Source organism: Chiloscyllium plagiosum, chromosome 6, assembly GCF_004010195.1.
Source record: "Chiloscyllium plagiosum isolate BGI_BamShark_2017 chromosome 6, ASM401019v2, whole genome shotgun sequence".
Lineage (NCBI taxonomy): Eukaryota > Metazoa > Chordata > Chondrichthyes > Orectolobiformes > Hemiscylliidae > Chiloscyllium > Chiloscyllium plagiosum.
This window is the reverse complement of record NC_057715.1, coordinates 80,521,899-80,545,072: the sequence shown is the minus strand read 5'-3', so window position 1 is coordinate 80,545,072 and position 23,174 is coordinate 80,521,899. Positions and strand designations below refer to the sequence as shown.

Sequence of the window (23,174 nt, the reverse complement as noted above, 5' to 3'; positions counted from 1 at the left end):
GTGAGCACTCCAGGTTTTATGCCAGCAGATAGGGCAGTGCCGGGAGACACATGGCTAGTTGGGGAACTATACAGAGGTCCCTCAGAAGTATCCACCCAGGACACTCTCCACCTCCACCTTGCCCCTACCCCACTCCATCCCTTGGATGCTTATGCTGAGGAGTGCCGTTCTGACAAGAAAACCATCAAACGTTTTGGCCCATTCAGAGACACAAACAGCCCTGGTGTTGCTCGACCTGGCTCCACTACTGAGCATGCTCCTTCCACCCTAGCTGCATAACCAGGGAGTGCACTCACACAGGGAGAGGGAGAGGAAGAGGAAAGCTTATTGAGGGCACTTCTGTAGCACATGTAACAATGCACTGTACATTATTTGGCACATTCCTATAAATTGCACTGTATTTACCTTATATTTGGTTGTTTTCTTTAAGTACAACCCTGAAGGCAACTGTTTTAACAAGAAACAGAATTCAAGGCCACATATACAATGTACCATAAATTGATGTTTGTGAGGAGAACCTGCCAAGGCATCAATAAATTGGAGGAACAAGGCATATACATGTCATTGGGGCCTGCTGACACCATTTCCTCCCATCTTACAACGTCACTGTTCTTTTCCTGATATGTTTTCAAAGGTGTTGGTGTGAATGAAGTGGTCATTGATGTCTGTGGCCAGGAGGATTTTAATTAACAGGGAGCCAATACATTAGGCTGGCCAGGGATTTTGGATCCTGTAGGTCTATGTCCTGTACAGTGCATGGGTCTATATGCAATGCTCTTTCCTTTTAAACATCCTCACACTGGTGGATCTTCCACACTTTTATGTATTCACAGCCACTTTTTTCCATTGCATACTTACAATTTCCAGCACAATGGAAGGCAAAAGTGAGTGATCTTCAATTAGTGATGTCCAGCCTCCACCTTGACACATTGGTGAGGCTCTGAGTATCCTGGTAGCCCAACCTGTGATCCTTATCCAACCTGCCTACATGAGTTTGCACCCATTCAACTTTCCCCCCAGCCCCTGGCAGATGAGACAACCATGCCAGGTAACTGACCCACTCCCTCCACTGCAGAGGCATGAATTTCTGACTAAGAACACCTTGACCGAATGCCAGACTGTAGTCTGTCCTCTGGAATGGTATTATAGACTGCACTTGACTTACTGTGCCAAGACTCCTGACTGATTGGTGCCTCCATGGACTATTCCTCTAAGACTTTGAGGCATTGCTGATTTCTTGCTATACCTGCAGTGTGTTTGCCTCAGAAGCTGCTGGCAGGTTGTACAGATATGAGATTGATGTAGCTCACTGCCACGCAGCAAGATGCCCATCCTCTTGGCTGAGTACTGCTGACTAGCAAGGCAAACTCTCTGGTTATATCTTTTGTGATAATTTGCAGAGGAAAGCAAGCCAAAGCATGAATGCTGTGAGAGTGCGAGTTGGCGCTACTTGAGAAATGCTAAGAGAGCAAGTAAGCAGCCCTGAGATGCAGCTGAGTCCAATCTGTGAGCTGGGTGATTGTGCCTGATTGTGGCATCCCTGCCTACAGCCTTGCAAAGCAAATTATTGGTGTGCCCTATAGCCTGTACTTCCTGAGCAGTGTGCAAGTTTATCAGAAGGATGCCATGATGGTCACAAGGGGTTGGCGAATGCCAGATGCCAAAGCTCATAAATGAGGGGTGTGTCTGATAGATCATGCCCTGAGATGCTGTTCGGTCCTAAGCAACAATGAGTTTTTCAGAGTAAGTGGTTGCCAGAAGATGAAGTTGAGCAAATTACTAGCTGCAGCAATGTTGTAGTGAATGAAGGGTCAAAGGTTAGTGGTTGGGATTTTAAAAATGCAATCATAAATGATGTGTGGGATTTTTTTTTCCAGAGGTGATTTCAGAAGGATTCAGAGAGTTGGGAATATGAAAGGAGAATGTGAATGATGAGTTTTACATGAAAATAATCAGTAATGGCTTTAACTAATTGATGTAATGGGATTAGTAAGACCATGTGAGTTGATAAGGTCAAGGAGGTTGACAGTGAATTGGGAATTGACCTGGAGAGATAGAGATGTTGGGGAGGATATGGGGCAGTGATTTCAAGAGCAAGGGAATATTTAGATAATTGAATTCATCAATGATAATAAGTCACTCACTGCAGAGGTTAAATGTGGAAAGCAATACATCATCTTTAGTGAAAAACACTTCAAAGTGTTTAGGAGGACAGTAAAGAATGATGAAAGGGCAATGAGAGATTTAGAAAAAAGTGAGATACTGCCACCATATTATTCTTGACAAGAGAAGTAGTAGATAATGTTGGGCCCTTCATTAAAGGGGAAGGTTTCAACAAGGTCATGATGTCAATGCAATCATCCACAATTAGTTCATGGACAGCACAAGTGAATGGAAGTTCTGGAGGGAGATATAGAGAGGGATGATGAGAGCTGATCTATTGGCACTGTCCACAGGGTTTGTTGTGGGTCGGGTGAGGTGGACAGCAAGATTAGCCATCAGCAGTCTCACTCAGCAAAGAAGGTTGATGAGGGAGGGAGACGGGACAATTGGAGCTGCTGCTTATAATGGTAGTGAGAGCCTGAAGCCTGTTGAAAGATGCCAAGGGAGGCATGAACAGAAGCTAAAGGCTTATCTAACATGAAGTTAGTGTCAATTCCTTACCAATATCTTGAGCCATGTGAGCGATGGGACGTTTGTACATCAATAACAGTCGTTTAGCATCCACACGTATATCGAAAAGTATGGTTAAGAAGAAAATAAATGGTCCCAGAGGGAATGAGACAGCAAAAAGCTGTAAACCAAGAAGAGTAAAGAATGAAAATAATCATACGCAACTTAAATCATACATGTGGCCCAAAGCAAGTACATTTGAACTTTTTAATTACAACATTATGTACGTTTTATTTCTCAAATTGAATTTACCCTATCTCCTAAATTACTGATTAGTAATAGTTTAAAATATTTTTTAAATAGATCAAAGTTGGTCTGCATTTAGGGGCGATGTTTCTGTTTGTTTCATTCAGGAAGAAACAATGTCTGTGGGTATATCACAAGATCAGTAATAGAACAGTTTTCAATTGTCCTTTTAATCAAAATAGCAAGAAAAACATCATCAAAATTACCTATACTGATCCTGGCTAGCACCTACAGCTTCTGTGAACAGCTATCAGCTTTTCTTAATGCATCTGGTTCTAAATTTCAGGTGTCCATGTGCAGAGCAGAAATATTCCTCAGGGATGTATCTTGTACTCAGCTTCCAAGTAAAAAGCTGAAAATGTAATCTGTTGCCATACCATAAAGTAAAAAGCTCCCAATGTTGACAGAAATTCATGACAGGGCAAGTAATAGAGGACTCAATCTTGGTCTCCTTACTGTGCAATTTGTGATTTAAAAAGAGCTGCATTTTTACCTCTCCTCATCTAATGTAAGTTTTGAAGCCATCTGATTTTCCAGGGGATCGGATTTGGGGTGGGGTTATTATAGTTACCTTCTGGAATTCCCATTTGAAACAGATAGGAACTTAATTACTGACACTACACCAGGTTTATGTGACCTCCTAAGGATTCTAATGTTATTTTCTGACCGTACTTTCTACTAATCTATAAGTTAATTGATGCATTTCCCTTCAAATAAATGTGGCTCCATTTCATAATAATTCACTTGTGGCAAAACACATTGAGATACCTTGAGAAGGGTGCTTTACAAATGCCAGTTCTTTATTCTTTGTGCTGCTGCACAAGTTTGAACTTATCAGTATTGAAAGATGAAGGAAGTATGTGACCCACACTGGTTAGATTCTGAAATTCTTACTGCATCAGGTTCAAATTTCAGTCAGTGTGTAACATGGGGTTTGAATAACCCCACAGCTTAGAAGACAAATGTCTACCAGTCTATAACTTTCAAAGCTGCAACTTTAATGATAGTTGTTGCTTTCTGGTAACTATGAGAGTTCCTGATAACAGTAAGAAATGTAAAGTCTTACCATCTGGAGACCATATTGTATAACTTTTTCAGTATACTCCTCCAGTGTGAAGTTTCCAAGGTCAGGTTTGTTATAGTCTCTGAGAATGTAGCCATTCACTGTACTGCATTCTTTTTGATGGGATTCTTTGTTTGTATTACCACAGACTCCGCATATCAGATGTTTTGCCCACCTAAATAACAATGCACAAAACAATTAGAGTAAATGATAAAATATTAGCCCACAATGTTGTCCAGCACAATTGTCATTAGCTAAGGATGGGTGATAATTTACTTTTAGGTAGTATGACCTTTGAGATATTATCATAGAGGTAATATCAATTTAAAGAACTCTATTCAAGTTTTAGATTTAGATTAGATTAGACTTACAGTGTGGAAACAGGCCCTTCGGCCCAACAAGTCCACACCAACCCGCCGAAGCGCAACCCACCCATTCCCTTATATTTACCCCTTTACCTAACACTACGGGCAATTTAGCATGGCCAATTCACCTGACCTGCAGGTCTTTAGACTGTGGGTGGAAACCAGAGCACCCGGAGGAAACCCATGCAGACACGGGGAGAACGTGCAAACTCCACACAGTCAGTCGCCTGAGTCGGGAATTGAACCCGGGTCTCTGGTGCTGTGAGGCAGCAGTGCTAACCACTGTGCCACCGTGCCGCCCAATTTCTACCTACCAATTTATCTGAGTTATTAATGCATTTCGTTCAAACAGGCAGACAAGCCCGCTCTTCCATGTAGTGGGGAGAACAATTTGATAATGTTTATTAACCATTTACAAATTAATAATTCATAGACATTTTTCTAGCCCTACATTCCACGTATTAGAAATATTTTCCTCTTTTATCATTAACAAGGAACATAGGAGCAGGTGCACGCCACTCAGGTCTGTTTTGCCATTCAAGGAGATCATAGCTGACCTATGGGCTAACTCCAGATCTGTCTTGGGCCCATACTCCTTAATAACTTTGCTTAATAAAAACTTGTCCATCTCAGGTTTAAAATTAACATCTACTGCCATTTTTGGAAGAAATTTCAAAATCTCGACCACCCTCCATGTACAGAAGTGCTTCTTGAATGATCTGGCCCTAACTTTTAGACTATGTCCCTTAGCTCTAGAATCTCTGATCAGTGGAAATCGGTTATCTTTATCTACTCTGCCTTCTCCTCTTAACATCTTGAATACTTTCATCAGGTCACCCTTAACATTTTAAGTTCTTGAGAAAACAGGCCTAATTTGTCTAATCTCTCCTCATCTTTTGACCCCTGCAGCCAAGGTATCATTCTTGTAAATCTACATCATACTCCCTCCAAGGTTAACATATCCTTCCGAAGGTGTGTTGCACAGATTTGCTCAAAATACTCCAGTCAGGGTTTTATATACCTGCAGCATAACTTCTGCATTGTTATTCTCCGATCCTCTGGATATAAAGGCCAGTGTTCCACTAACTTCCTTGATTATTTTCTGCACTTGTTGGTGGCATTTAGAAGATCTGTACACCTGAATCCCAAAATCTCTTTGGACATCCACTGTTTTTAACTTCATACCATCTAAAAAGCACACTGGTCCATCTTTTTTTAGTTTAAGTGGATAGCCTTACACTTGCTGACATTAAAATCTATTTGCCACTGTTTTGCCCACTCACCTAGCCGGTCAGTATCTCTATGCAACTTTATGCTATCATCTACAACTGTCTACAATGCCACGTAACTTTGTGTCATCAGCAAATTTGGAAGCATGACTTTAAATGCCATTAAAAGAAAGTGAGGACTGCAGACACTGGAGATCAGAGTCAAAACATGTGGCACTGGAAAAGCACAGCAGGCCAGGCAGCCTCTAAGGAGCAGGAGAGTCGATGTTCCAGGCATAAGCCCTTCATCACGAATGTAGAGGGGGAAGTCCCATTATTCAAGTTAATAACAAATGATGCAAACACAGATCCTTGGGGAACACAAACAGACACGTACTGCCAATCTGAGTACCTATCCATTATCTCTACTTACTGGCGCACAACGAACTTTTACCATTCAATATCCACTGGTATTAAAAGCAGACATCAGATGGAACCCTGTTCCTTGCACAAACTGAGGACTGCAGATGTTGGAGATCAGAGTTGAGAGCGTAGTGCTGGAAAAGCACAGCAAGTCAGGCAGCATCTAAGGAGTAGAGAATCAATGTTTTGGGCATAAGCTCTTCATCAGGAATGAAGCTTGTGGGCCCGGGGGTCCGGGGGAATGGTGAGAGATAAATGGGAGAGGGGTGGGGCTAGAGTGGAGGTAGCTGAGAATGCAACAGGTAGATAAAGGTGAGGGAGAAGGTGATAGGTCAGAGAAGAGGGTGGAGAGATAAATGGGAAAGGTGATGGACAGGTGAGGAGGCCGGTGCTGAATTGGAGGCTTGGGACTGGGATAATGTTGGGGAAGGGGAAATGAGGAAACTGTTGAAATCCACCTTGATCCCCTGTGGTTGCAGGCTCCCAGGTGGAATACGTGGCGTTTCTCCTCCAGCCGTCTGGTGGTAAGGGTTTGGTGGTGGAGGAGACCCAGGACCTGCATGTCCTTGATGGAGTGGGAGGGGCAGTTAAAGTGTTCAACCATGGGACTGTGGGGTTGGTTGGTGTGGGTGTCCCATAGATGTTCTCTGAAATGATCCGCAAGGAGGCATCCTGTCTCCCTGATGTAGAAGAGACCACATTGGGTGCAACGGATACAGTAAATGACATTGGTGGAGGTACAGATACATTTCTGTCAGATGTGAAAGGATCCTTTGGGGCCTTGGACAGAGGTGAGGGGAATGGTGTGGGCTCCGGTTTTGCACTTCCTGCAATGGCAGGGGAAGGTGTCTGGAGTGGGGTGTGGGCTAGTGGGGAGTGTGGACCTGATGAGGGAGTCCCGGAGGGAATGGTCTTTTCGGAACATTGATATGGGTAGGGCGGGAAATATATCTCTGGTTGGTGGAGTCCTTTTGTAGATGGCAGAAGTGGTGAAGGATGATGTGATGTATATGGAGGTTGGTCAGGTGGAAGGTGAGGACCAGGATTTCTATCCTTGTTGCATTGAGAGGGGTGGGGTTCAAGGGTGGTGGTGCAGGACGTGGAGGAGACATGTTGGAGGGCATCGTCAACCACATGGGAAGGGAAATTGCAATTTTGGAAGACAGACACCTACTACAAGCACACCGACCCCCACAGCTACCTAGACTAAACATCCTCCCACCCTACCTCCTGTAAAAGCGTTATCCCTTATTCCCAGTTCCTCCGCCTCCGCCGCATCTGTTTCCAGGATGACCAGTTCGACCTTAGAAAATCCCAGATGGTCTCCTTCCAAGATTACAATTTCCCTTCCCATGTGGTTGACAATGCCCTCCAGCATGTATCCACCACTTTCCGCACCACCACCCTTGAAACCCACCCCTCCCAATGTAACAAGGATAGAAACCTCCGGCCCTCACCTTCCACCCCACCAACCTCCGCACACATTGCATTACCCCCCGCAACTTCAGCCACCTTCAAAAGGACCCCACCACCAGAGATATATTTCTCGTCCCATCCATATCAGCAATCCGGAAAGACCATTCCCTCCATGACTCCCTCGTTAGGTCCATGTCCCCCACCAGCCCACACCCCACTCCCAGCACCTTCCCTTGCCACCGCAGGAACTGCAAAACCTGTGCCCACACCACTCCCCTCACCTCCATCCAAGGCCCCACAGTCAACAGAAATTTACCTGTACCTCCACCAATGTCATCTACTGTGTCCGTTGCACCCAATGTGGTCTCTTCTACATTGGGGAGACAGGATGTCTCCTTGCAGATCGTTTCAAAGAATATCTCTGGGACACCCACACCAACCAACCCCACTGCCCCATGGCTGAACATTTCAACTCCCCTCCCACTCTATCAAGGACATGCCGGTCCTGGGCCTCCTCCACCGCCAAACCCTTACCACCCGACACCTGGAGGAAGAACGCCTCATATTCCACCTTTGGTCCCTGCAATCATATGGGATCAGTATGGATTTCAACAGTTTCCTCATTTCCCCTCCCCTAACATTATCCCAGTCCCAAGCCTCCAACTCGGCACCGTCCTCCTGACCTGTTCATTACCTTTCCCATCTATCCGCTCCACCCTCCTCTCTGACCTATCATCTTCATCTACCTATTGCATTCTCAGCTACCTTCCCCCAAACCCACACCCCTCCCATTTATCTCTTGCCCCCGGTCCACAAGCCTCATTCCTGATGAAGGGCTTATGCCCGAAATGTCAATTCTCCTGCTCCTCGGCTGCTGCCTGACCTGCTGTGCTTTTGCGGCACCACACTCTCAACACAGTTCCTTGCAGTCTTAACATAATTGTTAGTGATATACTGCTTATTCCAAATTTCCATATCTTATTATTTAGAGGAATAAGAGTTAACAGGACCAGATATAAACACTTGAGCATGCAAAGGATTGATTGCCCAATGTTAGTACATATTATTTAATGATGTGCGTGAATGCATTGGAATAAGTGGGTTTGTGGAATGAGGAACGATTGATCAGCTGTACTTATATCTGCTCAGGTTTTGAAGAGTAAAAATCAACTTGAATGAAACACACAAGGTAACTTGACAGAGTGAATGTGAGAGGATGTTTCCTCTTATAAATGGATCAAAATAACTATTTAAAAATAAGGGGACACCCATTTAAAACAAAAAGAGATGAGGGCAATTTATTTCGCTCAGAGGGTCATGAGACTTTGGAACTCTCTTCTTGAAATGTTAGTTGATGCAGAGTCTTTGAATATTTGTAAAGCAGAGGTGGATAGATTCTCACTAAGCTAGGGGCTGAAAAGTTATCATGGGTAGGTGGGAATATGGATTTGAGGTTGCAATTAAAGCAACATGTTTTATTATATGGCAGAGTAGGCTTGAGGGGACAAATGTCAAACTCCTGCTCCTTGTGGGTATGTTTATTATACTGCTGGAGCCATGTTCTCATGCTATCCTATATTCTCACACAATATTAGTGAAAAATTGTTAGCATAGTCTACAACTAAAAAGATATGAATTTGGTGAATAAGTAAGTACTATCTTCTCACAAGTAGAGAAACAATGGGATGTGACCATTATTAAATAAAATTAATTTGTTGTAATAAATATTTATGTACACAATTAATACACAAAGGTACAAAATAATTCAAATTACAATAGCTGATCAAAACTTTAATATTGTAGAGTAGTCACTGATGCCATAATTCAATAGGAAACCATGTTCGAAAGGGTAGTTTATAGCTGCATAATTTAGAGCCAATTTTCAAGTCAATGCTCCCATGAAGCACAATTCCTTGCTAAGAAAGTGGGAATGCTGAATATATCATTTCAAATGATTTGTATTCAATTGAAAATATATGCCCCCTCACAAACATGAATCCAATTGCGGTCATTTTGATATTTAAAATTGCATCAAATTACATAAGGCTAGACAGAACAGAAAGCTTGTAATGTGACCTTTGTCTGTTCTATGCCTGTAAAGCAACTCTGGCATCACCCTGAAAATACATTTTTGCTTCTTTTGTGATTTCTGGTCATCCCAAGCAGAGGCTGTGTAGATTGTACAAAAGTTGATATTAACTTTACAATTTCTACCCTAAAACTGCATACAACATGTAGCAATAAAAAATCTTATTGTTCTTTCACAGGCGAACTTTTTACACAAAAATAGTGCAGGTACAACAAAATTAGAGAACAATCTTTGATTTAGAAATGGGAGATGAAAGAAGAGGCATTTTAAAGTATGCCCTTTCCTCCTAATGTTTTTATTTAAATTTAATCATTTAGTTTGAAGAAGGAGACAACACTAAGCCTTGCACAATGGTTTTTCCACATTGGTCTTCCATGTTGCCTGAAGTTTTAAGGAAATCTTAACACCCAAAGCTGGTTTTCGAATGAATGACTAATTTAAAAATCTGATTTGCCATCACACTGCAAACTCACTCTAACTTGCCTACTTCCAGGTTTATTTGGGTGTCAGCGAGCAACCTAATCACCGAAACCAGGGCCTTAACTCTTACCAGCTGTAGATAAATATTGCTACAAATATTGTCCTTAGAAGATGACAAGGAATTCTTATGAATTGAATTTCACTTAGTTTTGCATTTAATGTGCCCAAGACAGTGAGACAGATGCATCACATTACCCAAGATTTGAGATGGGATTGGCAATGGTGGATGAATAAATGGGGAAGTGGTGAAGTGAAAGTGGTGAAGTGCACAGTAGCTGCTGAAAGCTGAATCATTGTGAGGGGTGAGATAATGGAGAACACCTGATAAGATAGAGAGAAGCAGGGAAGCATGGTCTGAAAGTACAGGATGCACTGATTCACTATTCCAACCACTTCTTATGCTACATTCAAGATCTCTATGACTTGAACACAATGTTGCTGGTAGTCACCTCCTCAGTTCCCTACAACCATAATTTCCAAGTGAAAGCTGTTGGCCTCATTCTTTCAATGCTGGCTATGTGTATCCCTCCTGCTCCTGACTGCCCCAGCAATAATTCCAGCAGTATTGACTAAATCTGAAAGCTAAAATTGTGTTGCTGGAAAAGCACAGCAGGTCAGGCAGCATCCAAGGAACAGGAGAATTGACATTTCGGGCATGAGCCCTTCATCACAAATCTGAAAGCTACCCTTGCTCAATAGACAATCTTCATAACAAACAGCTCCAACTTGCATTTGTAACAATGTCCCTTTGAACACAGCTAAAGTCATGTTATCGGAGTATACATCATGTCCACTGTACTACAAAACATGGAAGCTAAAATGAATTGTTTCAATTCAGTTGCAATTGAAAATTCTGATCTGCTGAATGCACTGCTGACATTTCTATGCACAGTTCCAACCCCCAACCCATTGCTAATGGTAAGCAAACCAGCTATAAAATTACATTTCCAGTAACTCCCACATTGCAAGTGACTTAAAATTTAAAACAAATATTTAATCATGTAAAAACAGACTTACGGTATAATAACATCTTTCAGAAACTTTGGAAGTGGGTGGGTGATCATCAGCATTAAGACTTGAAAGCAAAGTTCTGTCATGCAATTGTTCAGCTCTCCACAATTATCCTCCAAGCCAGGCAAACCAATTGATGTGAAAAACTGTTCATTGTTCTAAAATTATCAGAAAAACTATGAGCATTTGGAATTGTAAAGCAACCAGGGTTTGTTTTATAAACTGTTGGATGCATTACTCACCGTTCTGAGAAATGCAATATAAAAGAGAGGTGAATAATTGTTGGCAAACTCAAAGGCAAAAAACTTGATGATCAGAGCATCATTGTATTCAGTCTCAGTTCTGTGGTTTTCTGCAGAGAGAAGAAAGAATTAAATAAGTCACAAAAGTGATACATTTGTTTTAAAACATTGCAGGGTTGAGTGTTAAGCTGTTTCATAAATGAAAAATTTTACCTTTTTCTATACACTAATATCATTTTCTGGTAAAAGCTAGTATTAATGACACAGAGTATGTCTGCTTAACATTGTCACATTGAACATTGTTTTACATTAGCATTGGTCAATTAATGGGATCTGTATTCTTGTTCACCAGTGTTGAAAGAGGTGCCTGTAGAGTTAGTAGATACATTAGTGGTTATCTTTCTAAATTCTATAGACTCTTGAATGGTTGCTGCAGTTAGGCAGGTTGTAACTGTAATTCCACTATTTAAGAGGATGAAGGAAAATGAGGAACTACATATCTGTTTGTGTAACATGGGTCATGGGGAAAATAGTACAAGCTATTGGAAGGGGTTTGATAACAGAATACTTAGAAAATGATAGTAGGGATAAATGTAATATTTTGAAGTTTTTAGATTGCACGAAATTAGATGTGAGTGGGAATTGGGAGGAGAATTCAAACATGCTTCAAGGGGATAAAAGCAAATTACTGTGGATGCTGGAATCTGAAACCAAAAGAGAAAATGCTGGAAAATCTCAGCAGGTCTGGCAGCATCTGTAAGGAGACAAAAGAGCTGACGTTTCGAGTCTAACTGACCCTTTTTCAAATGCTTCAAGGGGATGTGGAGAGGCTAAGTGACTGCGCAAAGGTGTGGCAGATGGGATACAATGTAGAGAAAAGTGAGGCTACCAACTTTGGCCGGAGAAACAGAAATACAGAATATTTCTGAAATAGTACGCAGCTGGGTGATGTTGAACTTCAAAGGAACTCCAGCATCCTTGCTCATAAGTCGCTGGAAGTTAAGGTGCAGGCACAGCAAGCAATTAAGAAGGTAAATGTTATGTTGACCTTTAGTACAAATGCATTTAAAGTATAGAAGTTATCAAGTCTTGCTGTCATTACATAGAACTTCAGTATGACTAGACCTGGACTATCATGTACAATTTTGGTCTTACATAAGTTGGTGAGCAGTCTGGTCTTCTGATACAGAGAGGTGCAATGAATCCTCACTAAACCAATTCCTGGGATACAACAATTCTCCTATGAGGAAAGACCAAATAGACTGGGCCTTTGGTCTCTAGAATTTAAAAGAATGAGATGTGATCTCATTCAAACACATAGGAATTGCAAAGGTAGATGCTAAAAGAATGTTTTTCCTGGCTGAGGGTCCAGAATTCTCTCTCCCAGAGGGCTGTGGAGGCTCAGTTATTCAGTATGTTCAAGACTAAGATTTAGAGATTTCTGCATAATAAAAACAAAAGATTATGATGCTTGCACAGGAAATAGTGTTGGCATATAAGACAGGTTATGATCTCAAATGGATCGAGGAACAGGGCTGCTCCTATTTTTATGTTCTTGCGTTCTTATGTCAAGAGGTTCATTTAAAGTTGTTCTCCTCTTGTCTGAGGTTTGGCTACATGATCCAATTGGAGCCATTTTAAAGAGCTATCTCTTATCCCTTGATTCAGCCTCTGACTTATGCCCTCACCCTGCTCTATGACTCACTGTCTTTCTGTCAATAGTCAATAATCTGACTATCTTGTGCTCCCTGATTCAACCTCTTACAAATCCTTGCTCCTGCGGAACCAACGTTTCTGCTCATTTTCCTGGACCTGCGTTCTTATCCAAGGTTCAAATCCCGATTTGATGTGAAGCTATAATTCTGGGGTCGTGGAAGTGTGAGTCCTCATTATGCAGAAGTGCTAAGCTGGCATTGTTATAATCCATTTTAAAAAATGCATACAGTTGCATGTGAAATCAGCAATGGGCTTTTATTCTCAAACATTGTCAGTTGTGTATATTTCCATCATTCCTCACTGAAATCTCATCTCTAACATTTGCACGCTGTCAGAATTACTTATTTCTTGAACCTCATCTCAAAACCTGCTAGCCCTGTGCAAACATCATCCTCCTTTTGATATTCAAGACCAAGTGTTGTAGCACTCCTAAGGAGTTTGATGTTTCACAATCAGTTTACTTGTAATCTAGCAATCAAAGTATTAATTGATTTGCCTAACACTGTTATTCTGCCTGACTGCAATCTATACTGACCTTACTACTTTCATTTCATGTGACTCTGTATTTGACTAAGAAACACATCATTGGATTTCACAGAGCAACAGTGCGAAAACCTTCAACATTCAGATTGAAGGGGCTCTCGTTCTCCCAACTCGTGCAATACTGATCAGAAGTCATTGGTGTTACCAATGAAAACAGGCTAGAAGAGATTTTTTTAAAATCAATTCACAGAATGTGGGGTTCACTGGGTAAGGCCAGCATTTATTGCCTAGAGAGCAGTTAAGAGTTAACTATATTGCTGTGTCTGGAGTCACACATTGGCCAGACTAGGTAAGGAGTTTCCTTCCCTAAAGGACAGTAGTGAACCAGATGCTGTATTTTCAACAATCAGCAATAGTTTCATGATCACCATTATACTCTTCATTCCAGATTCTTTTTTAATTGAATTAAAATTCCATCATCTAGCATGGCAAGATTTGAACCTGGGTTGCCAGAACATTACCTGAGTCCCTAGATGACTAGTTTAGCAATAATACCACTGGGCCATTGCCTTCCCAAACTGCAGAAAGGGGGAGATAAGAAAACATAGCAGCCATGTTCCATATTACCTTTGTTTTAACTTAGTGGTTTAGAAGAGAAGCAATTATATTTAATTAAATGTATGCTTTGTCCAAGTTAACTTTGTAACAATGTATGTTTATGTTTGTGACCTTTAACCATTGAGAATTTTCTTATTTAAGACTGCAATAACCAAATATTTGAAAATGTAGCTCAATCACACCTTTTATGCACTGTTCATTTTGCACCTATATCTTTAACTTAAGTAATACCTACTTTAAAAATTTATTGCATGACTATTTTGTGATCTTTTGTATTGTGTTATAAGAAGTTTAAGGGAAATCTGAGGTAAGTCAGAACACCAATCATGAGGTCATAGCAGCATACAGTCCCATTCTAACTAAATGGGAAAAGAAGGTATCGTAAAATATTTTGTTATGTCAATGCTAAGATATAAAACTCAATGAAATGACAAGTATAGCTATAATGAGCTGGGACAACCCCACCCATAAATTTTAATAGACTAATCAATCAATAATGAGAAGTGATGTCAGTAGATCACAATTAGTTTTAAAGAAACAAGTGAGAAGTTGTGGATAAACTATTTAACCAGTCCAAGACAAACTATGAATTGCTCAAAGTTAAAAATCACACAACACCATGTTATAGTCCAACAGGTTTAATTAGAAGCATTAGCTTTCGGAGCACTTCTCCTTCATCAAGTGGTGAACCACCTGATGAAGGAGCAGTGGTCTGAAAGCTAATGCTTCTAATTAAACCTATTGGACTATAACATGGTGTTGTGTGATTTTTAACTTTGTACACCCCAGTCCAACACCGGCATCTCCAAATTATGAATTGTTCAGGACTTAGCATGCAGTGACTAGTCAATTAAGAATCTATTCGTAACATGCCTAGACCAATAAGGTATCTCTAATCATACTAAGGGTTGAGGTTTGGAAAGGGTTAATAAATTAAGCATGAATAACCATTCTTTTTAATGGTTGGGTGTGCAGAAAGAAGCAGAGACAGCACTCTAGCTAATTAACGATTGCTATTGCAGAGTGGAGTCTTGGGAATCCATTGTCTGCTTAACTGCCATTTCTGTTGTACTTGTTTTGATAAATTAATAAATTGGTAAACCTTATCTAAAGACTCTTAACATGGAATGGTCTCATATTTAGTTGGACCCTGAGTCTTATGGTTGAAATTAAATTGGATGTTTGAATCTAGAGTTCTTTAAGTGATTTGATTTGAAGATGAAAGTCAAAGCTGCTCCTCTAGCCACTTCCCATTTATCAATAAGGCCCTTGATCACAGTGAGAGTTCAGGAGAAAGGAGCAGCAAGCAGGAGCATTAAAAAAAAGTATTGTAATAATTGTGGCTCAGCATTTTTGCAACATTCAGACTTGTACTCTCATGACCTTGCAGCATTGGTTTTGAACTGGATCTGAATCTTGAATAGATTGCAGGTTTAGAGGGAGAAATGGTGATTAGGAGAATCAGGAAATGCGAGGTTCAGTGAGAGAGTGACTCATATCACAAGTTGGAGTGTTGGCAGTAAAAGGGTGCATTTGGTACTAGGTAGCAATTAATTAGAGTTACAATACTTGTATTTTTAAAATGCAGTTTATTTTAAATACTTTGTTTACTAATATAGGAATTTAGCAATGTAAAATATTTAAATTTACAGGTATGATGTTTTAATTTTCTTGTCTGACAAGAACTGTGTAACAGAACCTAACTTCGTTTTCTGAATTGGTTATAATCGCAAAATCTGTTCGTTTAAAGTTATTTCACTTAATGTTGTGATTCTCAGGAACCTAACTACAACGTTAGGATTTAGTGAATAGACTGAGATTAAACTATGAGTACCAGCATACAGATACACCAATGTTACACAATCAGAGTCTTACCATTATTTCTCAACTCCTTTTTCAGCTGCTATATTAAGGCTGTGCTAGTTTTGCCCCATAGGATGTGTGTCTTTTACAATTTCCAATAAGCTTTCTACTGTCTTTTGGATTTGTGCTGGCTATAATTTGGCTGCCCAAATATACAATATTCATAAATCACAATAGGCTATCCGGAACAATGCAAGTTAAATTTGTGGATAACATCATATCCCATTAGTAACAGTTTTGAAATACATAAATATATTAAAGTATAACTGCTTACCCCAGTCAGTCATTTTAACTGCAATTTTCTGATACCCCTAAAATTTAAATAAGTCAAATTATGTATTTTTTTCATAATAATAGTGAGTTTCACTACATAAAGGTAAAATTGAGCTTATTACAAGTAAAATATCAAAGAAGGTTAAGGAAATTGTTTTGAGTTATCACCATCTGAAATAGGTTACTAACTATGCAATAATTATAGATTATCTACAATCCTTCAAAACAGAGCTAGACAGCTTCCTGAAAGATACGGACCTTTCAAATTCCAATGGGGGAAATCTTTGGATTATAAGATCCACAAGTTATCACCATCCATATACATAATACATATATAATGCAACAGAATTAGGTTAAAAAAATTACTTGATTTAACAGAAATATTTCTAAATAAATAAATACTTTAAAGTGAACTATGATGACCTCATTACCTTTGAATAGTTGCTTATACATTTTCTTATAAGAAATTCAGATTTGCCTTATGCTTCCAGTATTTAGTGCCTAGATGTACCTGGTTATTGTCAAGATTCAGTGATTACAAGGGAGGCAGAGGTAACATAAACTCTATAAATGATCATGAGGTATGCAAACCACCTTGCTGGCAATATTTTAAACTCATGCTGATTTTTATAAACTTGTAAATGACAAATATACAAAATTAGTTATGGAACTTTGTTTCCAATTATTTTATCCACTCTGTGTGGCTTCTCCAGCTTATTACTGCTTAACTGGAATTATACTATGATACAACACAGAGGAGGTCATTTGGCCCTTAGTGCAATGTGCTCGCTCTTTAAAAGATACTATCCAATTAAGTCTCACTATTCCCTGATTGAACTCTGCTTAACCACTGGTATCATGGACTCCAAATCATAACAAGCTGCTGAACTTCCTTTTAATTCATGTCACTGTTGATTGCCAATTATTTTAAATCTGTTTCCATCGGAGGAATCAGTTGTTATGATTTGGATTCCACTACACTAGTGGTGAAGCAGAGTCTTTGGATACTTTAAAGCAGTGGCTGGTGGATTCTTGATGAGCATGTAGATGGAAGGTTGTCAGGGAAAGGTGAGAATGTGCAGTAATTAGAGTAGTCTACCCCTGATCCCAGTTTGCATATTTGTATGTTCATAGGCAGTGTTATGTTCTTTGTTCTTGCAATCAGAATAGAACTTGTATTTCAGTGTGAATTTCAACTTTTTTATGTAGGGTTCCGATTGTAAAAATGACTGACACCTTGTTGAAAAAGGTGTAACTAAATGTATTTTAATGAGACCCATGTATTAATTATTGCTGAGTAATTCTTCAATTTGGAAAAACTAATTTTACATGTATAGATTGGCTTTCTGTCAGAATAGCATAAAAAATTAAAATATTTGTTTGTGTTATTTCATCTAATACTATGTATATGTTCCAATTTTTATTTGATTTTCTATAAACTTACTAAAACTGAATTATAATCTCTGTTTTGTACTTCTGCTTTACTGTCTATGAGAATAATTTAATCTGATTGGCTGCACGGCCTGCTGATGCTTTCACCTTGATTTTGAACAGATTAAAGTATCTTGCTTCCCATGACTCTTGTTTGTAGTGGAAGAAGAAAGACATTCTGGCAACAGTTCTAATAAACTGCAGCTTGTCTTTAGCTCTGTAATTCATTTCCCAAAGGACACAGATAGCATTCTGAAAACCTCCAAGATCTCACAAGCAACAATTCAGACATTTTTGAGGTTTAAATTTAGGTGGAGTTTGGGAGTAAATAGAGAGAAATTGTTCCCATTGGTGGAAGAATTGAGAATTAGAGGATACTGAGTTTAAATTATTAGATTAGATTAGATTGGAGGAAACTGGAGCACCCGGAGGAAACCCACGCAGACACGGGGAGAACGTGCAAACTCCACACAGTCAGTCACCTGAGTCGGGAATTGAACTCGGGTCTCTGGCGCTGTGAGGCAGCAGTGCTAACCACTGTGCCACCGTGCTGCCCTAATATTGCCAAGAGAACTACAGAGATACAAGGATAAGCATCTTTATGCAGTCGATGATTTGAATCAGGATTGCACTGCCTGAAACAATGATGCAGGTAGATTCATTTCAAGCTAGCAAAAGGGAATTGGATAAATATCTGAAAATTACAAAGCTATAGCAAAGGGAAGGAAGTGGGGATTGCTGTGTTATAGGGTACAGCCATCAACATACATGGACTCCTTCTGTGCTGTACTTATGTTATAATTCAATGGTATATTCTTCAAACAACAAGCCATTTTGTTTTAAGGCTGACAGCACAAAGATCACTGTAATTTGTCACAGTTACAGATCTTCGTGTTTTTATACCATACTTAGTTTTGCTATGGTGTGCTATGTTATTAATTATCAATAATTAGGTTACTTCTGTTGTGATCACTCTTATCATTCATAACCAAATTAACTTACCTTTCCCAGGACTAAAATGGACAGCGCATTGAGTAATGAGCTAACAACAGTACTTAAGAAGAAATTTTCAAGCGAATTAGATGTTATCACTCGAAATCTAACCCAGGTTTTATAAATTACCACTGCCACGACACTGATGAATACACAGCCCACCTGTACATAATGCAGAAAGGAAAATTAGATTTTCTAATTGATATGATTAACAAACACACATTCTTTATGGTTTTGTTCAATAGTGTTTAGCCCAGATACACAAAGACATAATATGGATATATATATGTATATAATGGAATCTCTACAATGAAAGGACACCATCTAACAAAGCGAGGCTGGGACATAGACACCAGTAATCAAATCATATTATCAAATGCTAATGTTAATAGGGTGAGGACGATGATCATTAATAATTATTCTCTAGGGGAATCCAACTGCACTAATAATCTCCAGTGACACTTTGTAGAGATAGAAGAATATAGATAGCATTTACGGCAATCTGATATTACAAAAGGAGTTTCAAACATTTGAATACACAGAGACAGGGGCTACATCATATGTCAGTTGAGGTGCCTGGACAGTCTCTTTTTTTGCCTGCCCCAACATGATGGTGGCGTACTTCCAGAGTAAAATGGCTCTCCTACCTACTAGACATAAGGGCTTATGCCCAAAACGTCAACTCTCCTGCTCCATGCATGCTGCCTGAACCCGTGTGTTTTTCCAGCACTACATTTTTTGACTCTGACACTCACCAGCAGCCTTTCAAAGGATATTAGGGATAAACAATAAATGCTGGCCTAGATAGAGAATCCATGTTCAGCAAAGAATTAAAACGAGAAATGAGAGACCAAAAAGAAACAAGATTAGACATTCTCTTTCATATTAAATTGCTTACCATTACAAGCCCAACTGAAATTGAAAGTGCAATTTTCAGTTGTCGTCTGTATCCTGGGCAAAAGGCTTCGATTCGATCCTATAGTGTTGACGAACAGCATTGAAGTCATAAGTAGTGCTTCCATTATTCAATGACAGTCTAACATATTTTCTTTCACTCAAAGGCAGAGTAGATAAGAAATGCACAAGAATAATTAGCACATACCATTACATTATAAAACAAAGAAAAAGTCCAAAGTTTGGGAGACGTAAGTAGAGAGGACAGAGATAATTTTGGCAAATTGTCACACCAAATGTCAACTCCTCTGTTCACTGTAAAGATATTGCCAAACCTACTAATTGCATCCGACACTTGTATTTGTTTTTAATGATACTCATAAAAGTTGATCATTTTATTCTTCTATCCTGAATTTTATTTTGTATACCTGATACCTGTTTTTTGTATGTCTAATCCTCCTATTCACTTGTAGTTTAAAATGACTCTGGTGTCAGATATTTGTTTGAGCTAATTTTAATATTCAGCCACTGGCTGATAATCCAGATGCTGTTTATCGAACTTGTCGGATTTCATTCCATTGAAAACAATTAAATAGGAATCCAACATTTCTACCTGTGCAATCCGTAGTTTAACCTTTTATTTACTTTCCAATATTCTCTGTGACTTGTGACTAATTTTTAGTCAATAGCACTAGATGGTCCAATTGCCTTTGTTTGGTCCACATTCACAATAATTGTTTTTGCATTTGGCCTCCCCACATCCCCACTAGCTTTTTTTCCATCTTGGGCTGCAGCTGAATATTTCACTGTGTGGTTTGCAGTAAGTCATTCCTCATGCAATCTTTGAGCCAATGTATTAAGCATCTAAAGTCACTTAGCTGATAAAACTGAAAGGATATTGCCATTATTCAGTACACAATCTGTATGAATGCCTCTAGTGGCTTTGCTAAAGTTTGTAGGGTTGGTGGGCAGACAAATAATATCCATGGGGTCAATGGACAATCAATTTATCATAGATGCATCTTGAACACCAAGCTGCAGGTTGCTGGGCACACCCATGCCATATATGATGGGGAAGTACGGGTTTCCTCAGTCAAGCAACTTATTGGAATTATTAGTTCACTTAAACCATTTCCTTTAAAATTGTCCTCATCATGATCCAGGCTGCCTCCTTCCTGTGTATAAGGTCACGTCTTTGGCTTTAAGCTCACATCTGTGGCCTTGTAAGGAAGTAGATAAGGATCCATTCCTTAAAAGGCTAAGTGTGAAATCCCATTTACGTTATGGTGCAGGCACTCCAACATTCCACACATGACATTTGGCATCGGGAAGCTGATTGCGGCATTGACTTCCAGTTGCGGACTGTGCTGCTGCACACAGACAATGGAGGCCCATGCAGTCAGAATGAAATTTAAACGGTCATGACCAAAGGAGTCCTGAGCTTTCTCTAAACATCCCCCCCCCCCACTCCCTCCCTCCCTCCCTTCCCCTTCCCCCCCACTGTACCAATCTGCATCAAAGCAGCTGAAGATATGCTCCAAATATCTTGGTTGACGTACTGGTTTTGTTCTATAAAATTGAGGCCTGACTTGTTCATTATTTTCGTAATCTTCAACATCCCACTCGTATATTAATTCTGCATTCTTCCTTTTCCATCTTGCCAAAAATATCGTACCTAGCAATGAAACCATGACATTACTCATCCAGCTTATAATTTCTAAAACAACAGTGGTATAATGCCCTGAGTACAGGCTTCTAAAACAAACACAAAAAGTGCTGGAGAAATTCTGCAAGTTTGGCAGCATCTGTAGAGAGACAAAAAGAGTTAATCTTTCATATCTGGTATGAGAAGTGTCACACCGATCTCGAAATGTTAACTCTGTTTTTCTCTCTCTCCACAGATGCTGCCAGACCTGTTAAGTTTCTCCAACATTCTCTGTATTTCTATCAGATTTCCAGCATCTACAGAATTTTGCCTAGTAGAGGATTCAGTTTGTTAAAGAGTACAACACACATGCTCAAGCCCATCACTTTCTACTTTTATTTTGCTAAACTCCAATGAAAAGCAGAGATTAGATAATAGGCAAAAAATATGATAATAGCCAAGTTGTATCGTTCTTCTGTATATTCCTGTGGACACACTTCATGCACGGTATTGAGAGACGCTTGGGACTAAGTTGCCTGTTTGCTTGTTACAGATTACATGACAGCATAATGGAAACAAAGCCAAATTATGCCGCTGGAGGGCCATTTTCTGTTCTATAAACCTACAGGATTAAAGATAGAGCTGTGCCCTTCCAGCCAACTTCTGTGGCTAATTGTCATTGGAGAAATTACCAGGGATTTGGAAACAGGCTTTAAATCAAAATAGTAAACTCTTGTTTTATTGATGCAAGTTCACTGAAACTAATAGTCCATGCTGGAAGTAACAAATTGTTTCTGTGGAGGCGACAGTGAAAATCTGTATGAGCCTGCCTCTGCAAGGATGGGACCTGCCTTCACAGACATCTGGGTACTAAATGGCTCAGTTTAGTTTAGGCCTTAATCTGGAAGAATGACCTAATTCTCAGAGCTGCTAGCCAATCAGGTGGCATATCATAGTGAGGCGCCTGCAGGGCCCACCACTGGGTGGCCTGTAGTGGTGGGTTCAACCAGGCGTAGGAATCACTCAGCAGTAGTACACCCAACCCCTCATTCCCAAAGCTCAGAGTCAGGCAGGTTGGCTTTACCTGGCAACTTCATCAATTATATGGGAAAACAGAGGACCGAAAGGGACTATTAATTAGTCACTGAGACCCTCATATCTGACATTTGGCAGCTGACATGGGTCACTGATGTGCACAGTACCATCCTGTTATGTCACCCAAATATACACTCATTCCCCTCTTGGCCTGCTCCTGGGATTAGTCAGGGTCAGGGGGGAAAATTTCCAATCGTTGCATTCATGTTTTTAGGTTTATGTTTTATCACAGTGATCTTGAAATTTGGTCCATTGGAGAAACTTCTGCTTTGTTCAAAGGAATCTAAGAGTTGAACAGAGAATGAAGAGACTGGATTTGTTTCCTCAGAAAGAGAGAAGTTCAGAGGAGGTACTACTCAATTACACAGAATTCCCAAAGTTAAATGTTAGTCATATTTTTGAGATTGTCACAATCCCTAAAAGACAGAGACTTCATTTCAGACACAGAAGCATTAAAGTAAACAGACACTTTCATTTTAACTACTTTTTCTGATGGTAACTTAGGGTTAGGATTAAGTGAACTAACAATGGTCTGGCAGATAATGAGGGAATAATAAATACAGAATGGATAGATATCTGAAGGAGTGGAATAATTGGAGTATTAGTTTTTGGGCATACAATAGAGAACATTTAAACAGTAAGGTAAAAACAATGACTGCAGATGCTGGAAACCAGATTCTGGATCAGTGGTGCTGGAAGAGCACAGCAATTCAGGCAGCATCCGACGAGCAGCAAAATCGACGTTTCGGGCAAAAGCCCTTCAGGAGTAAAGGCAGAGAGCCTGAAGCGTGGAGAGATAAGCTAGAGGAGGGTGGGAGTGGGGAGAAAGTAGCATAGAGTACAATAGGTGAGTGGGGGAGGAGATGAAGGTGATAGGTCAGGGAGGAGAGGGTGGAGTGGATAGGTGGAAAAGGAGCTAGGCAGGTCGGACAAGTCCGGACAAGTCA

General features: G+C 39.9%; 1 protein-coding gene across 6 annotated transcripts in view; it reads right to left on the bottom strand.

Annotated features, from left to right (window-relative positions):
* LOC122550753 (anoctamin-7-like) overlaps positions 1-23,174 on the bottom strand; it is an 81,613-nt gene that overhangs the window by 16,478 nt on the left and 41,961 nt on the right. For 4 of the 6 annotated variants that reach the window (XM_043691959.1, XM_043691961.1, XM_043691963.1 and 1 more), the window contains exons 11-18: positions 21,047-21,162; positions 19,492-19,569; positions 18,603-18,755; positions 16,171-16,207; positions 11,217-11,326; positions 10,981-11,132; positions 3,986-4,157; positions 2,665-2,794 (exon numbers count right to left, since the gene is read on the bottom strand). In XM_043691959.1, the coding sequence (XP_043547894.1) occupies positions 2,665-2,794; positions 3,986-4,157; positions 10,981-11,132; positions 11,217-11,326; positions 16,171-16,207; positions 18,603-18,755; positions 19,492-19,569; positions 21,047-21,162 (948 nt within the window). The remainder of the gene's footprint in view (positions 1-2,664; positions 2,795-3,985; positions 4,158-10,980; positions 11,133-11,216; positions 11,327-16,170; positions 16,208-18,602; positions 18,756-19,491; positions 19,570-21,046; positions 21,163-23,174) is intronic. The other 2 variants (XR_006311938.1, XM_043691964.1) reach the window with 2 other exon arrangements.